The sequence below is a fragment of the Quercus robur genome, chromosome 10 (genome assembly GCF_932294415.1).
Source record: "Quercus robur chromosome 10, dhQueRobu3.1, whole genome shotgun sequence".
NCBI lineage: Eukaryota > Viridiplantae > Streptophyta > Magnoliopsida > Fagales > Fagaceae > Quercus > Quercus robur.
Genome location: NC_065543.1, coordinates 47635479 through 47659621, shown reverse-complemented (window position 1 = coordinate 47659621; position 24143 = coordinate 47635479). Strand labels below are relative to the sequence as shown.

At 32.6% G+C, this 24143-nt stretch overlaps 2 protein-coding genes across 5 annotated transcripts; one reads left to right on the top strand and one right to left on the bottom strand.

The window, feature by feature from the left end:
* Positions 1–2999: 2999 nt before the first annotated feature.
* LOC126702044 (galactinol--sucrose galactosyltransferase-like) lies at positions 3000–7674 on the bottom strand. Its single transcript, XM_050400643.1, has 4 exons — positions 6299–7674; positions 4781–4958; positions 4330–4697; positions 3000–3885 (listed from the first exon to the last, which is right to left on the bottom strand). The coding sequence occupies exons 1-4, from the start codon at positions 7517–7519 to the stop codon at positions 3322–3324; spliced, it is 2331 nt and encodes a 776-aa protein (XP_050256600.1). The 5' UTR covers positions 7520–7674; the 3' UTR covers positions 3000–3321.
* A 9817-nt stretch (positions 7675–17491) lies between these two features.
* On the top strand, positions 17492–24129 carry LOC126702046 (uncharacterized). 4 transcript variants are annotated; one of them, XM_050400652.1, is made up of 15 exons: positions 17492–17683; positions 18364–18434; positions 18527–18625; positions 18811–18937; positions 19803–20078; positions 20125–20195; positions 20397–20502; positions 20582–20744; positions 21155–21212; positions 21305–21417; positions 21500–21589; positions 21981–22253; positions 22433–22659; positions 23309–23530; positions 23821–24129. In XM_050400652.1, exons 6-15 carry the CDS (start codon positions 20125–20127, stop codon positions 23929–23931), a joined length of 1434 nt encoding a protein of 477 aa, XP_050256609.1. In that variant the 5' UTR covers positions 17492–17683; positions 18364–18434; positions 18527–18625; positions 18811–18937; positions 19803–20078; the 3' UTR covers positions 23932–24129. The 4 variants fall into 4 exon arrangements, with proteins under 4 accessions (XP_050256609.1, XP_050256608.1, XP_050256606.1 ...); XM_050400651.1 differs by having other exon boundaries at positions 17493–17683; positions 19803–20195; positions 23312–23530; XM_050400649.1 differs by having other exon boundaries at positions 17493–17683; positions 19803–20195.
* Positions 24130–24143: the final 14 nt, after the last annotated feature.

The window sequence follows — 24143 nt, the reverse complement described above, 5'->3', positions numbered from 1 at the left end:
ATTGTGGGCAAAAAAGTAATTTCACTGATAGATTCAAATTAAAATAGTTAACCTAAACTTAAATCCCCACCTCACAATAACTTATACTTGTGGTGTGACCATCACACCCAAAGTGCATAATGAGATTAATTTATTGAAGTTTTTTTTTTTTTTTTTAATTTTTCCACTACTGCATGTGATAACATTACGGTGGAAATACTGTGCACCAACTTAATACATATCTTTTTAATCGGGCTGATATTGCCCAACACCTTTTATCTCATTTCAGATATAGAAAATGTTTAAGGTAAACATCATTACTATCGATTTAAAATTTTTCAAAACTAGCACTAAACATATATTGATCTAAGGCCAACACTCAAAAAAGAAAAGCATTGCTACATAGCTTACCCAATGATAGCATTCAATACAAACTTAGAAACTTTAAAACCTTTCACCAGGCAATGTCACGCATACAGATACAGTCATGTCAACTATCTAGCTTCCAAAAAAAAAAAAAAAAAAAAAAGCCCCACCCACCCTTTCACGTTCATGCATGAGCACAAAAATACACTGCAGCTTGAATATCAAATTAGTTTTATTACCAATTAAATTTCATATTTACACTAATATTATGTTTTTTGAAAAATTATTGAATATTTCTGTAATACCATAAATGCATACTCTCCCTTTTACATAAATTGTAGGTCCTACCATAAATTTAATTAGTGGACTCACTTTAATGTGAGAGGAAATAGTATATAATTTATGATATTCTGAGAGTATTTTATAATTTAGGCTCCAATTAAGAGTCCTAAAGTGATTAAGGAACAATGGAAGCTAACCCCCATGTTAGGAATGTAATTGCCTCATTTTCCTACTAACGATTAGGAATTTAATTGGCTTTGGATGTACACCACAACAAACTTGACTTATTTCAACCCACTTTTTTCAAAGGGGTTCACTAAAAAGTGCGAAACCATCACTAAAAACTGGAGTGTATGGTTGACTAGCTTTATTTTGAGGGTCAATAAAATTCTCGAAATAAACCTATACAACCATAGAAACAAGTCATTAAAATCTAGCTAGCGGGCTAGTTTTAACAATCCAACGATAGTTTTGCCTCCAAATTTAAACATTTTTCAACGCAACCTATGACAACCCTTGATAAAAGATATCCCAAAATTTTCAAAGGAAAACTCATTTTGGCTCATCTCATCTTTGATGGGCTGATTCACGGTGGTCGGTAATCTCATCTCCGACGATGAGCTAGCCGTTGACAGATGCAGCCCTCTCCACTGCATAATTTTTCGATTACATGTCTATCTCTCTCTGTTTGTTTCCCAAGAAATTATGGAAATTACATAGCAGAACTCTCCAAACATCTCTCTCGTTTTCTCTCTCTCCATCCATAGATACTTCTCTTCCTCACCATTGGTATAATTTGGGGCTAGGGTTTAGGTACTTTGAAATTACAAACATGTCCTTTCGAATCTGAAGTATGGGTTGAATGTAAAAGGTTTGAACATATTATATTAAAGAAATGCTTAAAAAGGAGTTTCTAAGTGTTAATGGTGTGGTATAACAATAGTATCAATTTAAGTATGGGTTGGATTTATGAGGGTTTTTTTTTGATGCTGTGTTTGTTAGCTTTTGTTTTCCAGTATTTTATCTAAGAGTTTGATGCTGATTTTGAAAATTCTATGTGTATGTTAATTATTGAAAATCAACTCTAATATAGGCTTCCCCAATAGATATGTTGATTAATTATACTAGTATAGTGCAAGTCTTTGTGTTTCTCAAGCTATTTTAGCTAAAAACAATGCAATTTGATCATTTTTTTTGGTTTTTTGTGTGATGGAGTATAAATTGGAGTTTTATAAAAAAAGATTTAAATTCTCATATTTTGAAGCATCTTCTAATCTCTTGGAATGGTCTTGAGATATCTTTGTCCAACACTCTTAGCATGCTATTAAAGATGATGGGTATAATAGTTTATTAGTTTCAAAATTCTTTAGTTAAAATACTAAGTTCCTTTAAATTAATGTGAAAGTGTCTCCATAAACTTCAAAAATGAAGGACTTAGTGACTTAGAAAGGTAATTGAATTTTGTTTTGATATTTGTGTTTTGCTATAATATAGATTTTGTAATATGTGATTCTTTAAAGTCTATGTACATGGTTGTGAAAAAAAAAAAAAAAAAAAAAAAAAAAAAAAAAAAAAAAAAACCAACTTTTTTGTAGGGTCCCTTGCGGGCTTGCGCCCTTTTACGTTCAAATTTCGATTAGGTTGGAGATTCAACTCTGTACTTGGGTTTGTTGGGGTTGTTTGTTAATGACCTTGCAGGCAAGTTAGTAGGTTCTTATTTGTTACTGACCTATTTAGACATGGTTTGGTATCTTAAAACTTTCTACCCTCCATGACATGGTTTGAGAATAGGGAGAAATCTTGGGAATGAGATCAAGACAATTCGGCGATTTGCTTGTCCATGAACTCCGACGATCTCATGATTGTGTATTTTTTTCCTCTTAATTTTCCCAAATTCCAAACAGAGGCTTACGGGGGGAGCTATAATAAGAGACTCTAACTGAAGGATTGGGAATCAATCGCTATGTCTTGCCACTAGGAATCTGTGAACTGTGATCTACTTTCCCAAATTGCCAATTGCAACCTTTTATGATTAAAAAATTGCAATTTTTAACTTTCTGTTTTTTAAGTGAAAAAAAAAATCTTTTTTTTTTCTTTTTTTAAATGGCCTAACATATATTTATTAATTCAAAAGTAGCAAATTAAAACATGATGATTCATAAAGAAAAAAAAAATTAAACATTAATATATTTAGATAAAGTGCATATTTAATTTACTATGAGTTTTTAAAAAGTAGCAAATTATTTCTGTAGTAGGACATGCACAACCATAACCGATTTTAGCAACCTTTGTGGCACAGAAAGAAACTGCATTATAACATTTGAAGTTTAAAAACAGTTCATAATTAAGTTTTTTCCAGAGTATAGAGAGTCACACTAGCAAGCTAAACATATTTGAAAGTGTGGAGACATGAACAAGTTACAAGATACAATCCAAATTTTTTAGGCCATGTTGCTACACAGTCCTATAACATCAAACACGTGTCCCCTTATGGCATCTTATCCTAGTCTCCAAGCATATTAGCAAACAATTGTAATGATAATATGACTTGCAGGGAAAACGTTATTTTCATAAGTTTGAAGGTCATTGAAAATCAACAAAAGCACTTGCTCTTTCTAGAGAAAGTGGGGAAAAAAGTTAGCAGTAAATTTAACCACGCTTTCAATGTTGAACTCCAGCGATTGCACCATGAACTCAAAATGAGTACTCAACAAGGGATGATCTTGAGGAATTAGGCCAGGGAACTTGCACTGTGACCATCTTATCTTCATAACTAAATTCCACACCTACTCCATCAATCTTGCAACTCATAGGTTTCTCTGATGCAAACACTCTCATTTCTCCACTTCCCCCCACTCCAACTCTTACCAAATTCTCATCATCATCAAATTCAACTAACTGAATTGCACCACCACAGTTCAGCATGTTGACTAATCCAATTGGAGCAAATTGGATTATTTGTTTGGGCAAGACTGTCACTGGAGAAACAATAAGAAGCTCAAAACAAAATGGCTTAAGTGAAATCTCCAATGTCTCTGATGACTTCAACAACTTCAGCTTCTTTTCTTGGAGCATATAGACTGCAAATATATCCACCCCTTTTGTGGAAATGGGGTGCTTTCCATTGTTCCATTCAATATCTTTAGGACTAGTATCACAGGTCACTAAGTGTGAAAATTGTGAGGCACTCTTGTTTCGCCTGGATTGAGGGCACCACCCCCCTCCTTGACAGTTGAAAAGTCCTAAAACTCCCGAGTACTGTGACAAATTTTAAATAACAAAACATTATATTAACATTACTGTATATAAATCGTATGTTGAATTGCATATTTGGTCTCTCAGAATTTCTTTGTACTTTAAAATGTTCCAAAAAGGTTCTTACTATCGTTCAATGAATGAAAAATGTTGCCATAAGAAATGAAATTCAAGAAACCAAGATTACTTTGATAAAACGACATGAGTTTCGTTTGCCATGCACGTCAAAATCTTCCATTCATTAGATAACGATAATGACATTTTAAAACAATTTTGAAAGAATATGAATTAAAGTAAAACATTTTAAAGTATAATTTTGAAACAAATTTCAAAATTGAGAACTAAACATGCAATCTAATCTAAATTGTATTATATTATGCTTTAAAGATATACTTTTAGGTATGCTACTATCAAACTTGCTTGAACTTGTAAATATTAATGTCTTACTTTGTTAAGGTTCCAAATCTTGAGCATTGTTTTCCCATCATGTAAGGGGTCTTCAAATAGGCAATCTCTAGTAGGAAGTGCATAGTATTGGCATCGCAGAATAGACCCATCTGGCAACACTAGGCTTTTGAGTAACTTAAAGTTGTGTTTTCCAACAGAGTCACTTACATAAATTGGTCCACCAGAAATCGCTCGAGATGCAGCATGGAATTCAGCACAAGGATGAGTGGATTGGAACATGTCCCAATCTGGATGTATAAAATTTCCCATCCACAAGCTATTATAGGCACAATGTACCATGTGACACCCTTGTAGCCAAAATGTACCATTTGGATCCCCCGACGGGTCAGTGCACCAAAAATCATCTCCTATATGCATCACAAACAGAAAGTTTAACGCTTGGATTCTCTTATTAGTATATCCAAAGACATTTAAGTTAAATTTTACATACCAACTCGTCCAAGTGTTATGGCTTCTGTTCCAAGGAACATGAAGTCATTGCAGTGTTCCATGCTAGCAATGACACCATTCCCTTTGAAGTGTTTCTTCACAGAAGCAGTCAAGGCCTTGTAATAAGCTTTGGCTAGCTCAACTCTGCCACCATATTCCTCAGATAACATCTCAAGCAACTGCAAACGTCAAATGTTCACCCAAGATCAAACGTTATTTTTGTTTGTTGGTTTGTATTTTTTTCCCCTGAACAAATTCACCAATTCCATAGGCCCAGGCATAATAATATAAAATAACACAAGATCAGCCCAAGTAGCCCAACTCATATGGGCCTGTTTATTAAATAGCTGAGCCCTGCAACCATATCAGGGCCATCTTTCCCTCTTTTTTCTCTTACATGATTATCTCTTTTTAACTTAGAACAATGTGGCTATTCATTAATTCAATACAATCAGCCCCAATATATAATTCCCTTTCACAATAAAAGTTTTACTCTTCCAAAAAATAAAAAAATAAAAAATAAAAATAAAGGAAAATACAATTTGATTGTTTGATATATCTTTCCTTGATTTATTATAATAGAATTGATAAGAAATTCTGATGCATCTCATCCACAACAATCAGAAAACCAAAATTTCAAGTTGGTTTGTCAATTTAATTATCCGTTCAATTCAAATGCAAGTGAGATGGAAGAGAAAAGATATCACATGATTATGATAAACTAATTTTTCATGAAACCTAGTTCTTGACACAAGAATCCATGATAGATACATACATGTTAAAAATAACACAATTATATGATGTGAATATGGTAATGATGATCCTAACACTCACCTGTTGATACTAGTAGAGGACACGTGCCAATAAAAGGATAGAGTTGCAATGACAAAAGATTTCTGGCTTTATCCCCTGCAATTGCAGTTACAATCGCAATTGTATATTTGGGTTCTCCTTCTTTTACAAATAATAAACAAAGAGTATGTGTCACACATCTAAGGGACTACAAGCAAGATTATCATTTATTTATATTCTTCTATTTTGATTTTAATATAATTTCCTGCTCTAGTACAGGTTTGTGCTTTCTTATTTTTAAATAAATAAATATATATATATATATATATTTCATATTATTTTTTTTTCTAATTCAAATTTTTTTGATTGGATGTGGATGCATATATATATATATATATATAGATATATATAGATATATATTATCAAGTATCAACCATCATTTCTTTTTTAATTGTGTCAAATAGTTAGTAAGGATTCCTATCATTTTTTATATATATAATAATTGTATTTTTACTTAGTACGTAATCATATTCTTTTCAAAACTTGTGGATACATATGAAAGTAGCAAAAATTATAGAATTTTACAGGAACTATTAAGCTAAGTACGTGAGTCCAAAGCCACGCCGAAGTACGCGAGTCCTAAACCATGCCATACTCAAATTAAACAGTTTATGCATAGAAAGAAGTAAACAATTTCTGAGGATAAAAAAGGGTTTCCAGAACTTACGTGAATGACATCAACTTTCACACCATCAATTCCCACTGACGCAAGATGAGAGTGAAGCCCCTCATACATCTTGTGGACTAGCTCCGGTGGTACCAACCCAACTCCATTGTTCACAATCTTGTCCACAGCCAAATCTTCCATTGTCATCTGCAATCCCTGTGACAACTTAGGAGTAATGACCTTACACTCAGGCATGCCCTTAACATTGGGTCTAACCCCACCCCAATATCCACAAAGTGCATGCCAAACATACACATGTTCTATGCTACTAAACTCATCTTTAAGTTCTCTAATAAACCCACCCATCCCTTTATTTTTAGGGACCTTAGGACTTTGATAGTCCCTAAATTTATAATTTTCATCATATTTTACTAGCCTACATGGCATTTGTTCACCTGCAGCCGTTCGATTCATGCAATCTTGATCAGTGATGGGGTCCTCATCATGTGAAATTGATTGCCATCCATCATCAATCAAGACCATGCCTGGTGGGCACCCACCTTCCACTAAGCCCTTGACCCCATCATAAACCCCGTTGGGGTGCACCTTAAGATAAAACGCATCCCATGTACACCAACCAAATTTGTCTACTATACCTGGTGGGTTTTTCTCTTCAAGAAGCTTAAAGGTCCCCAGATGGAACCTAATAACCTTCATAGCCTCCTTAACAAGACCAAATGGATCATCACCTACATGCATGTACAAAGAGCTTTTGAAGCTGGACCCACATACACTTGTGGACCCACTCTCCACACACATTTCCACATAGTCATCGACACCATGTTGGAGACAAGCTCTGAATGGACCTTCAATGAGTGGAAGTAAGAGAACATAGGGGCGCCCCAAGTCATTCTTGTCTAAAATCACCATCTGGGTTTCATTCTCTATATCTTTGCCATTGCTTCCAATCCAGTGGGTAGTCCACCAGACTTTGAACCTGAATATACTCATGAACCTTATGTTCTTGAGCTTGCCTATGGGAACAACATGCTGGCTCTTTGGCTCGTCGGCATCAAACCCAACAAAGCAGCCAACTGTGTTCTTGGTCTTGTCTGAAGTGGTAAAGGGTGATGGTGTGGCTATGATGTTCAAAGGGACTTCAGTGAGGACTGGGTGGCCATTAGCTAGAAAGTTTGATCCTTCTAGGGTTATGGACAAGGTTATATTGCTGTCAAGGAGCCCCATTACGTCTGGGGCATTTTTGCTTAGGCTTGGAGCCATGGGAACTTGGTCTTTGCAAACTAGCTAGCTAGAGAGCTTGGAGAGAGAGAAGGTTTGCTGCTATGGTTGGTGTGCCCGAGGGAGGAGAGAGAGTGTGTGTGTGTATGAGATAGAAAGAGAGGTGGTTTGGCTACACTGGTTGGTGCCCAAGGCAGGCAATGAGGAGAGGTTTATATAGAAGTTTTAGATTTAGAAAGATACTGCGTAACATGTAATTAATAAGTTTTAAGAAACTATATTAATTTTTAGCAACTATGATGTAATCTATTATGATTTATGAGTGGTGCATAAAAAAAATGACCGACATGCTATATATGTTATTTATCCAAAATTCATATTTTTTTTCTTAGTATGAGCATTCACATCAATTTGAGTATTATAGAAAAAAAAAAAGTGTAAAATTTACACAATTTTTCCTAAAAATAACTTCATCATATTTTTTTCGTAGTCTAACACTATTTATTTTGTATTTTGTTATTTATTATTTCTTTATGTATTTCAAGAATAAAAGAAGAGAATAGATAGCAATTGTTATGCATGAAGAAAGAGAAACAATTAATAAAATCAAGAAAAATTAATATTTTAATAAAATGTAATATAAAATAGATAATCTAATGCATAGTATTTTGATAAGTGGGTATATAAAAAATAAAAAAAATGGTTCTTATGCTAAAATAGACAAAAAATTTTGTACAAATGGATGAAAATGCTCTTCTAACTTATTAGTCATATAATTCTGATGAAATCTTGGTTCTAGTATAGATGAGAATGGACTGACTAGACCATATGTCATCGCAATGGGTCCAATGCACCCAATCTCTGTCCTATATGAACAAAACAGCGTACAAGTTGGAGCAAATTTTGCTTTCGGGAGGACATTCTAGTAACACCCTTTAAAGGGTATGTGGACCATTTGGTTGGTTGTTTAATTTTCAATTCCAATTTCCAAATAAATTGGACGTAGAATCTTGTAATGCTTGTTATGTGAAACATATTGTTATATTGAGAGTACTGGTGGTATTGATGTGTGTGATCTTTTCCTCTCAAAGGTTGTCGGCAACTATTTCTATGGAATAATAGGTCTAAATTCTAATAGCATTTCTAGCTAGATAGAGTTGTACATATAAAGGCCATACGTGGAATATTGTCCTTGAATTCAAAGGGCAATTGGGAATGAATGTATCACTTCTAAACCTGTCAAGTAAAGATGTTTAAGGAAGAAGATTGCTCAGAATAATAAGCTCAATGGGGACCATATTTCTCAAAGTCGAGTGGATTGGAAGTCATTTCAAGGGGTCTACCACATGCTTTGGGAGGACACTACTAAAGTTTTCTTTATTTGGGAAATCTCGATAGTTCGTCACTTTTCTAGACATTTCTTCAGCATGCTTTACCACAATTTAACCTGAATTTTAGGCTTGGACCTTGAAGTTGAACCAAGCTAGCTACTTCTTCTCAAAGTGGGCTTCCTCCATCTCTATCGATCTCTCTCTCACACAAACATCTCTATAATATCAATCCTATATCAACCAATAATTCTTCTAAATATTATATCATTTCCATGTCAAAAGACTCAAAACAATATAGAAAATATATATCAAAAGTCTTTTAATTCAAATAGTATTTTTTAATGATTTTAATAAAGATGTCAAAATAAACTTTTGAGACAATCAATAATTTAATATGGTAGCAAAGCAAAAAACCTTAAGTTCAATCCTTATCTCTTGCACTCTACATTCCATTTAAAATCTCAAGCATATGGTTAAATGATTAAATTTATCATATCTCAAGAATTTAGACTTTTGGTACAATCGGTATTTTGGCACTAATCATCTAATAAAAAAATAAAAAATAAATAAAAATAAAAAGAAAAAAAAAAAAGAAAAAAGAAGAGGTGGACAATTATTCCTATGTATCACTCCAATGTAAGGAATGAACCAGGAACAATAATTCCTCAAAAAACTATGAACATCCCTATGTCATATCAAAGCCGAACATATCTTGGTAATTTTAATAGTCGATCGACACTTTCTTAGTCATGCAAAGCTTATGTGATTTGAATAATGATTCCCAACTTATTAGTGATGCGATTTTAACCATATAACCATGCCAAGATGCTCCTGATTATTTGGTTCTCTTTGTGGGAGTATCTAGATTTGAAACCCTCACCCCAACTGTTATTAAAAGCAAAAAAAAAAAAAAAAAAAAAAAGGCTATTTAATTATTTTCTTGACAAATTAAAAAAAAAAAATGTTCTGACTTAGAAATAAATAAGGACTAAATATATTTCAATGTCATTCCTCATATATATAGCGATTGGTTGGGGTACGTGGGTGGAATAAATTTTTTCTTATTTTAATTTCTTTCTTTTATAATAGTGGGTTTGTTTTATATTTTCTTTTTGAGTAGGAACTTTCAATTCACAACCACTCAGAACTCCCATTGAGGAAAAAAAAAACTAGAAACTTCTAAGGAACTCTAGAAAGAGTAAGCAAAGCCACAAAATGGTAGATACATTCCAAAATTCAACAGTAAAAGAAAAAGATCCAAGGAGCTACGCAAAAGCAAAGCCACAAATATATTCCTATCTATATTAACAGTAAAAGAAAAAGAGAAAAAGAGACAAGATTGCAGTCCTATAATTCAGGACCAGAAATCACTCAATCAGAGAGTCCAAAGTATCCTCGACCACAGAACCAATTGAGGAATCTATACTCATTTCGAAGATACCTTATGGGTAGTATTCTACATCACTCATCAATTTTAATTTCTTTCACGTTTTCTTTTAGGTTATAAAATAAAATAGAATATAAGAAAGTTGTAGGGTTTCGATTTTCAGGTCAAGCCCAAAACGTATGGGATGTTGGCCCAATGAGCCTATAACAATAGATTTGTAGAGAGTGGGTTAAAAAACTAGGCCCTAATAAATTGAACAATGGATAGATTTAATTTGAATGATTATCAAACACAAACAAGAGATTTGATCTTGATATATTTTCAGTCCGAGGAGGCGCTCCTTGTATAATTTAATCACAAATAAGTACAAAGATAGTTTAGATTGTTATAGTCTTTCTTCTCTCCCCTTCTCCTCTACTCTTCATGAAGAGCCTTTCCCATTATATATCCTCATTCGGACCATCTCCATCCTACACTTATTGATTATTCGAGCCCTTACTTGAGTACCTGTTCCATCAGACACTCCCTCTGGTTATCTGTGAGTTGTGGTAGTTAAGGTAGCACTGTTTAGATGTCTTCTCTACATAAATGCGGTCAGAAAAGTAGCTGCAGTGCATTTAATATGGTGGTGACAACTTTCCCTTAGATATTTTTAGGTTTCCTTCTTTTTCGTATGTTCATGAAACATGTTCCTATCATTGGAGTTTCTTGGAGGATCACTCTAGTAACTGGAGTATGTACTTTGAACAATATTCATCATATCCGAGGAGGAGTTCTTCCTCGGACGACCTTTCATTTGTTCCCTACTTATGAGACTTTAACGGGGAACATGTAACAACTATTTGCTTTTCCTCGGACCTATTAATGTTTTCAGACAAAACCCAAGGCCCAACATATGGTTTTGGGCCCTTTATCCCTACAAAAGTGATCCACATTATACTACAAAACGTCGTTCTCTTGAGTTGCCCTATAATAATTTAAAGAAAACGTTGTGTTTTTCTTAAATAGATTTTTTTTTTTTTTTTGCTTATTCTTTAATTTGTTTTTCCTTTTGGCTTTTCACCTAAAACAATATGGATTCCCATTCGCTCATTTCATAGTTCTTACAAGTCTAACCAATAAGGTGGATTCACATTCACTCATTTCGTACGAGTCTAGACTCATACAAATAATAACAAAATATTATGTCATATAAGAATTTAAAGAAAATTTTGTACTTTTCTTAAATAGAGATTGTTTTGCTTTGTTTTGTTACATCTTTCAAATTTTTTTTTTTTTTTTGCCTTTTTGTCTTTTCTCCTAAAACAATATGGTTTCACGTTCGTTCATTTCATACAAGTCTAATCAATATATATATGGTGGATTCACATTTACTTATTTCCTGTAAGTCTAGATAGATACAGGTTATAACAAAAATATTTCATAATGGTGGATGTGGCAACTTTGCAAGCAGTGAATGATAAATAATAAAGTTATATAAAAAGTGTTTAAATAACAATCAATAAAAACTTGATAATTCATCTGTTATGAAAAATGTTATGCTTTTAATATGACTTCATTTCATATCAAGAAACAACAACACTACAAATATAATAAATTTCACAATTTTTTGATATTTGAGGTGGTAAATTGTGCTTAATACAGCATCACATTCACAAGTATTTGAGGTGGTAAATTGGAAGGTAGACAGATAAATATATATATATATATATATATATATATATGGTGGGCCATTACTTACTAGGCTACTTAGAGAACAGTTGGAGTACATTTAACTTAGCCAGGTGTAATTCACAAAGAACAAACACAACCTATATGAACAACAATAAGAAAGTGGGTGAACTCACACGTACACAACTAAACATATATACGTGGGGATCAATTAAGGGGGGACTAGGTATGATTGTATGAAGGGTATTTAGCCTGTGACACGCACCTAAAAGCTAAACTCTCAGTAGTTTTGTGACATCTCATCTTCCTTATAAATCCAAAAAATCTCAAGAATTATGGCCACGTAGAGGTTGCATACCATTTTGATGGTAAAATTTCTTATAGTTGAATAAGAAATTTGGGGTTCAATCCCCGTCTACACCAAAAATCGATTGGTGTCTTAATCTGATGATAAAAAACTATCATCATGGAATAATCGTCATAAGTTAAAACTCTTAAAAAAAAAAAAAAAAAAAAACATAAAAGGAGAAACAAGGGTTACCACTTATTATAGCACACGTACAGATTTCACATGCATATATTACACCATCACTTTAGTCACAGGTCAATTAATCTCACCAAACTAGCATAATTATCTAGAGTCTAGACATTGATATCCAGGATGAGGGTTCTTATCTTAATATCTTTGAGGAGGATCACCAAGTTCGACATTGATACGATGATACTATATATCAAAGCTACTATATGTATCCTCCCTGCACATCACTTCGTTTCAACAATTGTATAAGACTGATCACACATGATAGCTAGAAAGTTATGATATGCATATGTTGGATATATAAACTAACTTTTTCCTTATTTGAAAAGAAATGACAAATGGATCGATGATTCAACATCTGACATAAAAGTTGAAGAGTCAATTAAAACAAAGGTCTTGTCAATGGATGCACTAGAACATTTATTAATGAGATATTTTAGAAAATTTTTGATGTATTTTAATCTTTACTGTATATTTTCAAATCCAAGTCATCCTCTTTTGTGGTTTTAAACATTTTAGTTTCTTATTTTGTATATGCATCGTCCATATATGTAGTGTCGATTTAAAAATAATATAGGATTTACACATGGTGAAAGAGATTGTACATATGCTAAATGTATAAGATAATTTCTCTTTATGTTAACGGATATCCTCATGCACTCATTATATGCAATTGTTTTAAGGAGACTAAAACAAGATTTCATTTGCATTAGGAAGTAGCAAAAACTAATATATATATATATATATATATGTGTGTGTGTGTGTGTGTGTGTGTGTGTGTGCGCGCGTGTGCAAAAGCATTCTACCATTATATGCCACTACAAGTAAATTCAAAGGATCCAAGACAACTCTAATAATATATTACTATTACATGTCACTACTAGTAAATTTTGAGAATCCAAGACACCTTTAACAATATATATATATATATATATATATATATATGTGTGTGTGTGTGTGTGTGTGTGTGTGTGTGTATTAAGAGGATTCAGAAAGTTAATTATTGCTTTTTTTACTGTAAAAAATAATCCTAAATTAATTAATCAACAACTTAAAAATGGAGTTAAAATAGTAAATTGACAAAAGAAAATTAGTTGTTACTTTTTTTATTGTAAAAAATATCCCTACTTAAAACTTAAAAATGAGGTTAAAACAGTAAATTGATAAAAATAATAAATTCCTACTTCTACCTTGAAATGTCTTCCTACTTCTATTCAATAGCTAAAAAAACTCCCCATTCCTATTTCTATGTTGATCTAAATTCCTATTTCTATTCAATAACTTCAAAAACTGCCCATGTATACTCCCCCACGTATTTACCTACCCACATTTTCTGAATAGAGTTTCTCATAAAACAGAAACATGTACAATAAAACTTGTCAACAAATCTATACTACTATTTAAGGGGCTGTCCCTGTTTGGACCGATTTTTTTTATCCAAAATACCCCTATTTCCCTAAGTTTAAGTAAAGACAAAACTAAAGGACAACAAAGTAAAAATACATCTTTAACCCCCACTAAAACATTACCTATAAAATAGGATTACTCTTCCACTAACCCACTTATTCAGAAACAAACTTCACGTTTAAGTGGGTTCCAGTTAGCTCAACTGGTAAAGTCTCTGATAGTTGTATAAAAGATCTGGGGTTCGATCCCCGCTTACACCAAAAACTAATTGGTGTCTTGGTCTGATGATAAAGAGCTATCATCAGGAGAGGACGCCATAGGTTGAAACTCTCTCTCAAAAAAAACTTCACGTTTAAAACTTTTTCTTTCTTTATTTTTTTAATTGGCCAAAATATATATATATATATCTCACGCAAGGCCGGCTCAACAAGTTTTGGGGCCTTAGGCGAAAATTTTAAATGGGGCCTTTTTATAATTAAATATTAATAAAATAAAATATATTTATATATTGAATTTTTTTATTTAAAATCTATTTTTCTTGCTTTTTGAGATGCAAAATTACTAATTAAGTTTTTGTATTTAAGTTCCTCTAACATTTCTTTTTCAATTGATAATATAGCTAATCCACTTAATCTTTCTTGTGACATAGTAGACCTTAAATAAGATTTTATTAATTTTAATTTTGAAAAACTTCTTTCTGCAGATGCAACCGTAACAGGTATTGTTAGTAATATTCTATAAGCAATATATGCATTTGGAAAAGAATCTAGTCTTTTTAAATAATTAAGTACATTAATTGGAGTATTTTCATCTATTTGCACAACTTCTTTTAAAACTATTAGTTCTGAATATAAATCTAAGCCATTAATATCATAATAAACATCATGTTTGAGAAAACTTTCAAGATTAAGACAATAATTTTTCAAACTAATATCATCTAGTGCTTTTAGTTTTTCAAAATTAAATAAAAAACCAAAAATATCCTCATATATTTGAAATTGTTCAAACCTACTTTCAATTGATGAAATAGCTTGATCTACTATATATAAAAAATAATTAATTCTAAAAGATTCTTCAGCAGATTGTGTTATCTCATCATTAACATTCTCATCAAATTGTTTTTTTCTACGAATTATACGTTTTTCATGAAATATAGGCTCTATTTCCATTTTGATTGCAATCTCTTTAGATGAAATCATAGCAGATGTAAATCCATCTTCTCTATATTTTTTAAAAAAAGATATGAGACCCTTTAGTTGATCTATGGCAACATCAATATGCATGTCTTTTGATTGTAAATTTTTACTAACAGAGTTAACAGAAAATAATATATCATACCAAATAGTCATGCCTAACAAGAATTCAAAACTTTCAAGCTCATATGTTGCCAAACAATCAGCTTCACTTTTTGTTTTAGGATCTTCACTCGTTTTTGCTAATTGTAACAAAGCATCTCTTATTTCTAAAGCTTGAAATTTTATTGCTTTTACACTTTCAATTCGACTTTCCCAACGTGTTTGTGACAATGGTTTAAGAGTTAAACTTGAAACATTATTTTGTAAAATTTTCCATCGCTTTGTGGAAGAAGAAAACAATGTATATATACGCTGTACTACTCCAAAAAAAGATATACCTTTAGGACAAGAATTGGCCACATCGCATAGCACAAGATTAAGATTATGACAACCACACGGTGTGTAAAATGCTCTAGGGTTTATATCAATTATTCTTTTTTGTACCCCTTGTTTTTTTCCTTTCATATTAGACCCATTGTCATATCCTTGTCCACGTACGTCATTAATATCAAGTTCAAGACTTTTTATTACACTTATAATTTCATTAAAAAGACCTTTTCCAGAAGTATCATCTACTTTTAAAAATTCTACAAAATGCTCATCTATTTTTATTGGACTAGTTGAAATATTCACACATCTTAATACTAGAGTCATTTGTTCTTGATGACTTACATCTGGAGTATAATCAAGTATAATTGAAAAATATTTTGCTTCCTTAATCTTTTTAATAATTTTACCTTTAATTTCATTTGCTAACAATTGTATCAATTCATTTTGTATATTATGTCCAAGATAATGATTATGAATTGCACCATGTTGAATACGTTGAACATGTTCTTGCATTACTGGATCAAATTCTGCAATCATTTCAATTAGACTTAAAAAGTTTCCATTATTTTCTTGATAGATCTTTTCATTTTTTCCTCGAAAGGCCAAATTATTTTTTCCAAGATTTTTTACTACAGCAATAATTCTTAACAACACTTTTTTCCAATGATCTTTCTCTTTGTTTACTTGTTCTTGGAAATTTTTATCAATTGTTTTATTTTTCAATAATCTCATTTCTAAATCAATCCAAGCATTCATGTTAGTAACATGCTCTTTGCTTGTTTCATGATTTTTAATCTTATTGCTAATATTTCTCCAATCATTAGTTCCTTCATTAATAAGTTGATTTGTACTATTACCATGTGTTGTTGAATTAAACAACTTGCAACAAAAACAAAATGCTTTATCCAAATCTTTTGAATACACTAGCCATCTTCTATCAAATTTCTCCCCATTTGATAACTTTTTAAAATAAAATGTAGTAGAAAAATGTCTACGCTCTTTATCTAAAGGAAATTTTATATCATTCTCTCTAATTGGACCCTTTTCTACTAATAAATCTCTTAATTTTGTATCAATATTTTCCCATTGACTTGGATCATAGATATTATTAGTAAGTAGGTTAGTCATTTTTTCATTTTCTTCTAAATTATTTTGTTTTTCATTATCAATTATTGTTACATCAGATGTTTCAACATTATTAGGACTATTTTCATTATTCTCTTTTTGTTGTATAATTTCATCATCTTCCAACTCTTTTTGATAAGTTTCTTGTTCATTTGTAATATTTTCACCCAAACTTTCTATTGTGTTTTTTTTAATACTAGTAATAAATTTATCCATAGATCCTTTTTGAGATTCAATTTGTTTTTCAATTTTTCTCTTTTTAAGAAGTTTTTCATATCCGGATAAATATTTTCTAGTAGACATTTATAATGTGAAAATATTTATAGATAAATAAAACACAATTTATAATTAAAAATGATAATTTAACTAAAAATATTTTTTAAAATATAGAACAATAGAACCTGGTTATTGCAATTTTTCTAGAGCCGTGACCACTTGAAAGTTTAAACCTGCACAAATAAAAATTAATTTAATACATGATTTAATAAATTAATGTCACTATAATACAAATGAGTTGATATGATATACATCAAATTATTAATTAGCATAATAATTTATAATAATAAGTAAAATGTCAGATTATAAATAAATTAATTAAAAAAAAAAAAAAAGGTTGAGAACCCGTCGGACCAAAGTGAATAAGTGTTCTTTAACCAAAAAAAAACTGTGCTGTGGTCAGTGGTTTGTCACGTGACGTGACAAACCACTGACCACAGTACTCCTATTAAAAAGAAATTGAGAAGCATGAAGCATCCAGCCGGATCTGCATTTTTTCTCCAATTTCTATCCTATGGCTAAGTTTTAAAGTAGATAAAGGTCCAGCAGAACAAAAAACGTGTCCCATCCCATCCAAAAGTTGTGCAGTGCAGTGAATGGGTGAAACAAACTAAAAATATATATAATATAAGTTAAAGAAATAGATGAGTCTTGCGTCTTTATTTTCGGAAAGACAAAGAGAAAGAGCGGAAGAAAAAACTGAAGCTGAAAAATACCTTCTGTGACTGCCGACTGGTGCCTGGTAGAGTGGTATGCAGGAATCAACAAAGAAAAATTTTAAGTTAGAGGGGCTGACTGAGTTGATGAAAAAAGATCAAAATCAAGATGAAGATGAAGAAAAGAAAGGTAAAACTGTCAGAATATAGATGAAGAGGCAGAGAGTTGTGAGGTTTTTCTTTTGTTTTTGACATTTATAATCTCTAATTTAGCATATTTCAAGACAATTACGTTATATTATTAATGAATTTGTCTGCTATTAATTTTAATTTGAGCATATTTCAAGAATGAATTAATACATTTGTCTCCTAAAATTTAATTGTGTTAGCTGAACTTTGACTTTTTTTTTTTTTCATTTTTTTTTTTGTATTTTAGGATACAATAAGGCCTTTTTAATGCATTTTATTGACCAATAAAAATGCTTAAAATTTTTTTTAACTAAAATATATAAATAAATATATTATATATAAAATTTTTTTTTACAAGTGGGGCCTTTTTTTATTTGGGTGCCTTAGACGATTGCATCTGCTGTTGAGCCGGCTCTGATCTCACGCTTGATACATTTTTTTCCTAAAAAGTAGCAAAAATTAAACCAACCGTTTACTCCATTTCAAATTCTAAATTTTAGAGTAGTTTCTTAAAAAAGTTGTTATTTTATTAGACCCCTTTTTTTAGCAATAGAGTCCTATACAAACACAAACAGCTCTTTATCTCTCGGTACGTGATAGACTAAAAGGTAACAAAATTGCTACTTGTAGAGTAATCGAAACTACATATTTACATTGACTTTGGCTTAGTTTTGTTTGCAGGCTGATTTGGTTGCTTAGTGGATTGCTAAAAATTGTTATCAAGATTGCTGTGTTTGTTTTTTCTCGACATGGTATGTGTCTAAGTTTTTGTGATAATTTTGGTCCTTAGAGATAGTTGAATGCATTTGTATATTCACATAATCACATGCTTGATATTCTATAGGTTTCCCCAAATCCTAATGCTGAGAAAGCAGTAGTGCCAAAGAAAGAGATCATGGATTTTGAGTTGCCACTTGAGCCCTCAAACGCAGGGCATGTTGAGGTATGGCCTTTTCTTTTTTAAATTGTTGATGATTTTGTTGGGCATTGCGTTTGCTGATTTTTTTTGCATTTTTTATTTTATCTAATAGTTGCAAATTTGTTGCCTTTAACAACACCCTCTCTCTTTCTCTGTATTTTTTGTTTTTTGGGTACTGAGGTTGTGGTATTGTATGTTTGTTTGAGGAGACATTGTAGGATCGGGGAAACCGAAGCTTCAACGTTACACATTGCGTTCAGGGACTAAACTCAAGGAAGAAAAGCCACCGGCCCCTGAATTATCAAACCCTTTTTCCACTTCTGTATCTAAGCCACTGTACAGTTTACTTACTGTTACTCTCTTTCTTCATTTTTTGATGCTGTTTGGTATTGGATTTTTTATTTTTTATATGACTTAGAATATATATATATATATATATATATATTATTCATGTTCTATACTTCACTGGAAAAAAAAAAAAAAAAAAAAGGTTAGATTAGACGTGCCTACAAATATTGGAGTGAATTCAGTACTAATAATAAAAATGAATAGATATGGATTTTAACAATTATAACGGAGAGATATTATTATTTATGCATATTTTATATTTTAGGTATTCATGTTCAAGTTATAGTGGATTATTATTATTTTTTTTTTTTTTTTTAAAGTTATAGTGGACTAGTCTAGAGACTCTTTTATTTTTGAGTAAAGGTTAATAATTTGTATTCATTATAATTTGAGATTGCTATATTTTCTAATTATAAAATACCTAGGGGTGTGATAAAAAAAAAAATACCTAGGGGTGTGATTAGTGTTATGCATTTGTAAATGAAATATTTTTTTTATCACACTTCTATGTTTTTTGTGATTAGAAAATTTAGCAATTTCAAATTATAATGAATACAAATTGTTAACTTTTACTCAAAAATAGAAAAACCTCTAAGCACGCGCTCACACGCATACTTAGAAGCTAGTATATTTTAAACTAAAAGTGGCTCGACTCCTTATCAAAAGTCAATTGATTAGAGTATAAAATTCAACGTTAACCAATATCCTAAGACATTCATTACCTTCACGTTTTATCAAAAATTGCATGAGTGGGTATCATATAAAACCATTTAGGTAACCACATTAAGCTTTCAAACGCTAGCAGATCTCTTTAAGTAACGATACCTTTTCTTTTCAATGTTTTCATGGACAGACGACTCAGACCCCTTTTCTAGGCCACCGAGCCATGGAGATGGAGCCCAGATTTAGGCCTATTCAAAAAAGTAATTAAGGGGTTTTGGGCCCAACTCAAGCAAGCTAAAGCTCAGTTTCAGCCCAAACTCAATTTTGGACTCTGTTTTGCAGCAAGCCTCAGCCCAGACCAAAAAACAATGTTCTCCATCACCACCACGCTTCCAAGGCGACCCATACTCAAAGCTTCAATGCCTGTGGCTTTCTACTTCTAATATTAACACTGAATTTCAAATCTCTGCAACTCAATTATAGACTATAGAGAAACAAAGCAAAAACAAATGATGGGTACCTCTGAATCAGACGATTGCTCCTTTGTTTGGGACGAGAATTCTCAGCTCTATTTCCATGCCAGGTTTTTCTTTACTACTCAAAAACACAACCCCTTTTTTTTTGTAGTTTCATTAATTTAGGATTCTCAAATTGTCAAAAAGATTTCATCTTTGGTTAAATCAAAGTATTTCAATTTTTATGTATCCTTAAAGTTTGTTGCTCGGTCATAAGTTGTTGTCCTTCTATTTATTTATAATTTTTTTGGGGTCTTAATTTGATGCAGTAGTGGATTTTACCATGACCCAGTTGCTGGATGGTACTATAGTGGTAGAGATGGGCTTTATTACAAGTTTGAGAATGGAAATTATGTGCTTATGGAGTCTGAAAAGGTAGTATTCTGGTTGTTTTTGATAGAGAGGATTGTGTTATGTAATGTTCTTGATGTTAGTTTTTGTTGTTTTTTCTCAGAGTGGTGAAGGTGAAATTGATCAGAACAAAGAAACTGGTTATGATAATCCCAGTCAAGATGAAACATTTAGATGTGGCAGCAATGAAAATTTCCATGCATTCCAGGGAGATGAATGTGAAGTTTACCAGTGTATAGAGACTACTCCTGATGAAAACAGGCTAGGTGAGCATGCATGCCAACTGTTGTAAAGAAGTTTGTATATTATGCTGTTTCCATTTCAAAGAATGATTATTATCATGGAAACCACAATGTGATTTATTATAGGCATTGTGGCCTGACAAGACCTTAATGATTGTACCTTAAGTTTGTGCTTTGGAGCTATTTTGAATATCAATTGGGTCAATTTATTGTAGAAGTCCTTTGTAATAGCATATTGGCCAAAAAATATGGCATTAATCTTGTAAAATCTATAGGTTCTCTTTAGTCCCATATGGTTTCCATCAGATGTTTTCAGATCACTTATATTCTTCAGAACTGGGTTTGAATCTCCTTCTATGCAATTTCAAATAAGTGCTTGATGATTCTGGATTAAATGCATTGAATTTGATCAATTAACTAACTGTTACTAACAGGCGACACAGAGTGCTCCAACAGTAGTGAACCTGAAAATCCACCTCCTCCATCGGAATGGTATGCTACTTTAAGCATCTCAATTCCTATTATTCATCATCAGCTCATCACATCATGATCACTTTCCTGACTATATCTATTTACTTTTTTAGGTTAGAAGATACACTTATTGAACTTTATTTGTCTGGTTATTCCAAGCCAGTAGTTACTGATTCTGATCATGTGATGATGCCCTTGGAAACAGATGATGCACTGCCTGCTGAAGGTTAGTCCCAAATCCTCTTGTTTTTTTATAGACTGCCCTATCTGGGATAGGGCCTAAATTGGCTTGATTCATGGGATTGCAGGGACCAGTGATGCTTATGAGCTGGAAGGAGAATGGTGTCCAAAGAACCATTGTGATGTAACTAATTCAAGTGGAAATGTCTTAGATGAAGGTATGGCCAGTATGATGTTGCTAATAATCAAGTGCTTGATGTCCATTTTCATTATAATATTATTAACATCAGGTTTATTGTTATCTCTATTAAGTGGCTTGTTCATCCAAATATTAACACCATCCACATGTATACATGTAAACCTCACCTATGTTATCCTAGCAAGTATCAGCCATTTGTCTCTCCAAGAACCAATAACCTGACATTTGCTTAAATATCAACCATTTAAATCCATATAAGATTGTTTCTAAAGTTTCTCTGTTGATTGTCAAACCATCCTAAATGGATGTTTAGATAGTTGATCTGTACAATTTTTGGGTCATTAACCTGTGCAAGAAATTGGTGATCCAAAATTTTGACACATGGATTAACACAAGCATTTGTGGATTAGGTGCGTCATGGGATGAAGAAAACTGGCGAGCACAGTATGGTCAAGTCATTAAATCTGGGGAAGAGCCAATGCCAGAATTTGAAGTTGTGGATTTATGGGACTGGGAAAAGGTTACAGGGACCAGAAAGGATGGAAAAGGTGAGGTGGTGAGGCTGGTTGGAAGATTAGTGAGAAGGTCTGCCAAGTGTCATCCGTCCATGCCTTCAGGTGGTGGTCTCCTAAAAACTGCCCCAATATGTGAAGTACATCTTGATCTGGTACGAGTCACGTCAGGTTTGCATTTACCTCTTTTCATTTGACAACATATACAAACCTTCTACATTATATGCCAGGTCGTTCTTTATTGGCCTGTATTCATTTGTTTACTGAAGCGGATGGCGAATGATAAAGATATTTCGCAGTTTGTTGAAAATAGTGTGATTCTGGACTTATATGAAATTTCCTCCTATCAGGTCAAGTTTATAAGTTGCGGACACCAAATGCAAGATACCTAGCTTCATTGTCAACTTATGATTCTTCCAACCCAACAAAAGATTGGGGATTCCCTGAATTATTAGTAGATAGTCACTCTCTCCCATTCTCTAAATCTAGTGGAAACCATGTATCAAAAACTGCAGATGGAGTATCCACCAGCAAAGATTTTTCTACATTACCAGATAATCTTTCCACATTTGGACAGGTAACTTGTTTATTTTAAAAGCTTGGATTTGAAGTTGATGTGCTGAAACCATACCTAATCTTATTCTAGTCAACAAACAAAGGTATATCAATAGTATCAAAAGAGCATAGAAAATAGAAGCACATAACGTAATGGCAAGAGTGAGTCCTTTAATAGAATTAACAGATAAACATGAGTTCATATAAGTAATGGCATCACATGCATGTAAAAATTTGAAGTTTTTCCATGGACATGTGCAATGCTATTTGACCATTCCCTTGATGAAGATGGTTTGCATATGCAATGCTAGTTTATGGCGTCAAGTAGTAACTCAGTTTATGGCGTCAAGTAATACCAAAAGAAGACAGTTTTGAGCATTGATAAGGGAATGGCATAGCTAAGAGCTATCAGTGATGTCTTAATGCTTTATCAGATGCTAGATATTATGTTTATTGTTTACACTAGTGTTAGATTTTGATCCGAAGGTACCAGACCCATACTAGCTAGTTAAAAATTTTGGATTTTTGGGTGATTAGGCATATTCTATTTGTGAGAAATGTTCTATATGTTTTAAACAATATACATTTAGATATGATCTTCTGGATTATATGCATCCTTTTCACAATCCACCTTGTTAAACCCCTTTTTTTGTCTCCTACTGTATCTCCAGCAGAGAATCCATGTGTATAGGGACAGAGCTGCCGAGAGAAGAACCTTGCATGGGGGTTTTGGAGTGGCCCCTGGACAAAAGAATTCAAAGTTTGATGAAGATGAACAGTCATCATCATATGCTTCTGCCAATACAGAAGAAGCTGCAGCCGAGGCCTTGAACATGTCATTTGGAGCTGGTAGTTATGCCAGAAAACTTCTGAAAGGCATGGGCTGGAAGGAGGTATGTTCTAATCACAATATTAGCATTTTTTTGTTGGAAATCTGCTTAGAAGAAAACTGTAACAACTGATGATATTCTTGATTCTAGGCAAATAGTGTCACTCGGCTAACACTAGCACACATTATTACTGGTTTTTGATTGATGATTGGGGTTGGGGTTTGGTCTTTGATGAAGGATAAGATGACTTGAATGGATGGAAATGGTCCTCCAATTTGACATCTAAGACAATCTACATGCTGATTTTGTTAACTCACTCCCTATGTTGACATTTCATTTTGTAATATCTGCAGGGGGAGGGACTTGGCAGCACTACAAAGGGGATGGTGGAACCAATACAGGCAGTTGGAAACGTTGGTAACGCTGGATTGGGGTGGCCTCAGGGAATAGCAAAGCACCATTGAGATAACGGAACATATCCAGCATATACAAGTGTAGTCCCAATTGTTAAGGCTATTACAAGCGTTTAGCTCTTTCTTTTTAGCTCTCTCTCTCTCTCTCTCTCTAGTTTATAGTGGTCCTTAGCCAAATCTGCTTATTGTTCTCAAATCTTTTTTTAAATGATGAAATCCTACCATATTTTTCGGTGGTGTGGTAGTCTATTTTAGTCTTGGTA